The sequence below is a fragment of the Cherax quadricarinatus genome, unplaced genomic scaffold, assembly GCF_038502225.1.
Source record: "Cherax quadricarinatus isolate ZL_2023a unplaced genomic scaffold, ASM3850222v1 Contig6648, whole genome shotgun sequence".
NCBI classification, from domain to species: domain Eukaryota; kingdom Metazoa; phylum Arthropoda; class Malacostraca; order Decapoda; family Parastacidae; genus Cherax; species Cherax quadricarinatus.
Window position 1 is genome coordinate 138 of NW_027201674.1, and position 6,553 is coordinate 6,690.

A 6,553-nucleotide genomic window follows, 5' to 3' on the forward strand; every position below is an offset into this window, starting at 1 on the left:
ACGAAATCGTAATGACACGATTGCAAACAAACCATACCATGGGTGGGGTTTGAACCCGCGGTCAGAGTCTTAAAACTCCAGACCGTTAGCCCAGTGGCTAACACGATGGTCTGGAGTTTTGGGACTGACTGCGGGTTCAAACCCCACCTGTGGTATGGTTTAGTTATCTGGACTGTGATTTCAGTGCGTTGAGGATATACCTTGGTTAGATGAGGATGGGTGAGGATATACCTCGTTAAGTCCAGCTAACTGGTATTCTTGAATGCTTAATGTTACATTGCTTGCACTCTAACAGCACATCATGCATTAAAAAAATCACTTAGTCTCCACTCGCTAATCTCTAACATGCTCACACATGCCTCTTTGATGTTCAAGCATCTAGCAATCATACGAGGAGTTAAGTGGGAGAAAAGAACAAGCGCCAAATTCACACGACAGAAAAAATGCAGACGTGGGAAACATTGGAACTTAGAAGGTCAGGTTACTACTCTTTATCATGAGACTCTCAGTCCTACAAACACAGCAGACAATATTTACACATTCTCAGAAGCAGATACAACATTAGGAAATCAATTCCTTCGCTAACCCGTCTAACCGGCAGCACTTACGCTCATCCTTTTCTCTCGCACAACACCTCATATGTTAAAACTAATTTACCGCAGCCTCAGCAGCTGAGACACCAACACACTGACCCCATGACAACTCACCTCTCCAGAACCAAATACTTGACACAGTTCCAGGCTCCACGTTCGCAGGCAATATGCAACAAGGGTCGTTTCTGCTGCCATGGCAGCCAGTGATCCTCCCCCTGCTGGGTCAACAACTCTAGAATGTCCACCTGGGGTCACACAGGAGATATATCTGTCATTCACAAGCATTACTGTACACAAAGAGTGTTTGTTTTCAATTGAAAAAGTCTAACCGCAGACATTATCCTACCTCACCTCATTTCAAAGTTCCAGTGCTATCTAGAGTATATTACAACCTTCCCCCCCCCAGCAATACTATTATAATAATAAAGAAATAAATAATAATAATCTTAAAAGGAGATATTTAGTAGATACAGTTATTGGTTTACCGTAAGCTCGTCATTTCCCTCACATGGATCGAAATCATTCTACAAGGAAGAACACAAAGGTACGTATAACTATAGAGGAATACACACTTGAAGCTTTTGAAAAATGCATAATTTTGAGGGTTTATCAGAAAAGAGGAAGGCGGTGAAAGGAGTACTCACTTGGTCTCCATCTATGGCATAATATATAGCGTTCTGGAGCTTATCGCTGGATCGGTCACCCATCGCCACATCCGGTACACCTGTAACAACACAGGTGTGTCTTCAAACAGAATTTATGCAAAGAGAGCAAATTTTCGAGTCAAGGTAAATTTCTTTTTTTTCTGTGAAATAACTTGTTCAATCTCCTGTTTATTTTCTTTTGGTCGTTTCCCACCGAGGTCAAGTGACCCAAAAACGAAGAAACGCTTTCATCATCACTCCATCACTGTCTTGTCAGAGATGCACCAATACTACAGTTTAACAACTGCAACAGATCCCCACACCTCCTGTTACAATGTTTTATAACAGATTAATAGGGAAGGTTGTCCGAGTGTCTATTAACCCTTTCAGGGTCCAAGGCCAAAATCTGAAGTCACGCACCAGTGTCCAAGAATTTTCAAAAAAAAAATTTGTTATTTTTTTCTTATGAAATCGTAGAGAATCTTTTTGTGAAGGTAATAAAACAAAAAGTATGAAATTTGGTGGAAAATTGACGAAATTATGCTCTCGCGAATTTTGATGTGTCAGCGATATTTACGAGTCGGCGATTTTGCCGACTTTGACTCCCATTTTAGGCCAATTACATTATTCCAATCAACCAAATTCTTAGCTATTTCACTAGTATTACTTCTATTCTATCGATTGAGCACAAGAAATCGCCAAATCAACTGTTTCAACTACAAAATAAAGTGATCGGAAATTGTTAATTTGGCCAATTTAACACAAAGTTCAAAATATTCCAATTTCAAAATAGGCTCCAGAATAAACAATGTAGGTATTCCTGGAACTAAACTAACATTTCCTCTGTTCATTAGTTACATTTTGAGGCTTTACAAATAAATTCCATTTTGATTTTTTATTCACATAATGAATTTTTATTCACACCAAAAAATAGAAGATTTACTGTTATGCAATACTGTAATAATTGTATAAATATCATCACCATATTTGTGAATGTATATTAGACCCACCAGCTGATGTGTATTAGACGTGTGAGGTCGTTTGTTTACTCTTGAATATCGGCAAAAATTTAACATTTCCGCTACTTTGAGCTCAGTTTCAAGCCATTTCCAGTGCTAAAACCAATCAAAATCATCTCTATTTCTGTAATATGTCTTCCATTCTATCAAATGAGACCAAGAAATCGCAAATACAACTATAAAAAACATACGAAAAAACACTGCAAAGTCGCTGTTTTAATCGAAAAATCATGATTTCAGTTTTTTTCTCTCATTATACACAGTGTGCTGCAGGATCTGTTTTATGTGGTGCACACATACCACATAGATGTATTCTCTCATATCTAGGCCCAAATGTACCACTCACAGTTTATCAGAGTGAGCTGAGCTCATGGCGTAGATCTACGGTTTGGACACTCACCGTAAAGCCGTAGATCTACGGGACGGACCCTGAAAGGGTTAAAACAGAACACTGTTAAAAAATCATAGCGTAGGTGCTAAAGTACTCTGGTGCACATCTGACATAGTACTGTGTACACATATTACAATAATACTGTAGTGTGTACACAATTTACTACAGTGTACATTGGATATAAAAGAGTTAAAAGTACGATGCAACCAGTGTATCTTATCTGTTATTTCAGAAGTGAGATGTACAGTATACTGGGGGCGTACTGTACAGCAACTTACTCCTGAGAAAGGACTGTACAGTACGGTATTATGACCATCACAGTATAATGCATAATTTTGGCAGCTTAACCACAGCACAGAAACACACTCACCATCAGTTATTCCTAGATGTGTGTCCAGAAGATAATGAATATATCCAAAGTCTCATCATTCGACGAATTGCATCATTCACGTATATTCTTCACGTTGTAGGCTCTCTTTGTATACCTTTAATGTCCTGATATATATGCAAATAATAATTAATGCCCTTGGTAGGTGGCCGGAGTTAAAAACACATGAATGCACTCACAGTATTTTCCCCGTTGCTCGCAGTTTTGGTTGTGGGGTCCCGGCCAGCACATGCGAGCTTCCACGTCAATTCTGGCGCCATGTTTGAGCAGCACCTCCACACAGTCCTCATACCTGCCACAAAATAAACATCTCTGAGGGCGAGTTGTGGAACACCAAACAAACATTATAGTACACTAATAACCCACACGTAGATTAGGCTAGTAAGATTTGTCAGGAAACAGGACAAGTGTTTCCTGATGCGGGTCTTAGTCAGATGACCCACCGCTGGAGCTTTACATCATCTGACCGAGGCCTTCCGCTGGCTTACCCCTCCACCCCTTTAAAAATTATGGTCATAGTTATATCCAGTAAGAAAATGACATTTCGGTTCGAAGTGTTCGTGCATGCTAGTGACTCTCTTTGCACTTAACAATACGTACTTTATTACATGTAAACCAGAGTTTGTATACCATACAAAGAAATAATTTTTATTCTATTTTTTTTTTGTTGATTAACGAGGCACACTAGTTAACGGTCTAACTGGGACCGAAATGTCGTCACAAGTTTGTCTATCCTGTGTGTGAGTTATCTGTGTGTATAGTAAATCCTTGACTTACAAATGCATAAGTTGAGAATCTTTTGTATCGTGCAAATATCATTATTATACCGTACACAGTTTAGAAAGTCCCCAATGTGTTTGTAAGTCGACGACTTACTGAATTGTGCCTTGCATTCTTTCTGAAGATTATTGACTCATGGGGTAGTGGTAAACCTGCAAGGGGGTTAAACAAAGTTAAGCAAGTCTTTCTAATCCTGGAGCTCGGCCATGAGACAGAGCCCAGGGAATGAGTATTAATCTCGTCTGAACCAAGGAAGGGAAGGGTAGATTCAATTCCTTGGACCAAGAGCCCTTCAGTGGCATCAAGGCATTCCTCCGTCTAGTGTAATTACCGAGACGTAAGCTTTTTCCCCAGATATTTACACTTCTTTCAACCACATAGAACTCTCACATATACGTACAGTCAAATCTCTTAAAAAGCTCATGTATATAGTCAGTAAATGCATCCAAAATTAAATGGCATCTAATATGAAGGCCTTTTCAATTTCATTTACAAAACCAGCACTATATAGATTGACTTTTTAACCCCTTGACTGTCGCAACCCCCAATCCTGAGGTCTCTCCTGGTGTCGCAAAAATTAAAAAAAAATATATATATATTTTTTTTCTTATGAAATGATAGAGAAACTTTTTCCGATGGTAATGACACCAAAAGTTCGAAATTTGATGGAAAACTTACGGAATTATGCTCTTGCAAAGTTAGCGACCTCGGCGATATTTATGAATCGGTGATTTCGCCCACTTTGAGCCCTATTTTCGGCTAATTGTGTTGTTCCAGTCAACCAAACTCATAGCTATTTCTTTATAACTCCATTTTTTCTATCGGCTGAGTACAAGAAACTGCCCATTTACCAATTTCAGCTACCCAATAACGTGGTCAGAAATTTGCAATTTGGCCAATTTCACGAAAATTAAAAAATATGACAATTTCAAAATAGGGTCCAGAATGAACAATGCAGACATTCCTGGCTCTAAAATAACATTTTCTTTGTTCATCAGTCATGTCTCCAGGCCCCTCTGATATTACTCTTGCTTTCTATTCCGAATTTTTAGTCAAACAAAAAATAGAAGATTTACTGTTATGCAGACTACTGCAATATTGTAATAATTGTACAAATAATGTCAACCCATTCATGACTGCATATTAGAATGGCTACTTGGACATTTATTGGACAATGACATTATTTGTTTACTTTTGAACATCGGCAAAAATCAAACACTTCCCCTACTTTGAGCTCCATTTTAAGGTTCTTTTCATAGTAAAACCAATCAAAATCACCGCTATTTCTATAATATGTTTTCCATTCTATCAAATGAGACCAAGAAAACGAGAATACAGCCATAAATACTATACGAAAATAGACCACAAAGTCGGCATTTTAATTAAAAAAAATGGTCGGAGTTTTTTTGTTCTCATTATGCACTGCATGCTGCAGGATTTTTTTTATATGGTGCACACTGACCACACAGACCCATTCTCTCACATGTGGGCCTACCAGCTTTCTTCTGCTTGATTTGAAGCCGCTAGAATTTACGAGTATATATACGTCAAATATGGTACCTTGTAAGACGTATATATATGACTGAAACAGTCAAAGGGTTAACTGACTGTTCTTAGTTTCCTCTCAAACTCAAAAATTTTCACGAATAACCCTCACTAAGAAGAACAAACCAATGATAAATTTTTTCTATTCTGGACCATTGTCAAGTCCCAAATGAGCAAGAAAAAAGGAGACGAAGCCAGAAGATGAGAAGAGGAGACTCGACAGTGGTTCATCAATTTCCTCTGCTGCTGCTGTAGCAGTCAAGAAACAGTGCTCACACCCGAAAACAAGATACAACAGTACTCACCCTCGAGGACAAGACACAACAGTACTCACCCTCGAAAACATACAACAGTACTCACCCTTGAAGACAAGATACAAAAGTACTCACCCTCGAAGACAAGATACAACAGTACTCACCCTCGAAGACAAGATACAACAGTACTCACCCTCGAAGACAAGATACAACAGTACTCACCCTCGAAGACAAGCTATGTGCAGAGGAAGGGAACAGACACCACGGTTAATATCAACATTACGGGTGAGGCACCATCGTACCATCTCCACGTTGTTGATGCCCACCACTTTCTGTAGCAAGTTGTAGCCTTCTTCATTATGCACGTACAGCAAGTTCTCATTCTGGAAAAGAAGAATAATTATTTTAACACACTGGCTGTTTCCCACCAAGGTCAGGTGACCCAAAAAATGAGAAAATACATTTAAAGTTTATCTTCCCTGGGAACCATTGTAAAATCTCCCCCCCCTCATCAATTTTTGGACAGTCCATGTCCACTAGAAACACATGACCTACTTAATACTCTTATTACCCCACTAAATATTTTTTATCATCACACTGGCCGATTCCCACCAAGGCAGGGTGGCCCGAAAAAGAAAAACTTTCACCATCATTCACTCCATCACTGTCTTGCCAGAAGGGTGCTTTACACTACAGTTTTTAAACTGCAACATTAACACCCCTCCTTCAGAGTGCAGGCACTGTACTTCCCATCTCCAGGACTCAAGTCCGGCCTGCCGGTTTCCCTGAACCCCTTCATAAATGTTACTTTGCTCACACTCCAACAGCACGTCAAGTATTAAAAACCATTCGTCTCCATTCACTCCTATCAAACACGCTCACGCACGCCTGCTGGAAGTCCAAGCCCCTCGCACACAAAACCTCCTTTACCCCCTCCCT

General features: G+C 39.4%; 1 protein-coding gene across 1 annotated transcript; it reads right to left on the bottom strand.

The window, feature by feature from the left end:
* Positions 1 to 681: 681 nt before the first annotated feature.
* Positions 682 to 5,997, bottom strand: LOC128702524 (ankyrin repeat and protein kinase domain-containing protein 1; the record flags this gene model as incomplete). The annotated part of the gene is given in 4 exon segments (XM_070082065.1): positions 682 to 838; positions 1,238 to 1,317; positions 3,215 to 3,327; positions 5,837 to 5,997. Coding segments are annotated over 4 exon segments (411 nt in total). The 3' UTR covers positions 682 to 703.
* Between the last annotated feature and the right edge of the window lie 556 nt (positions 5,998 to 6,553).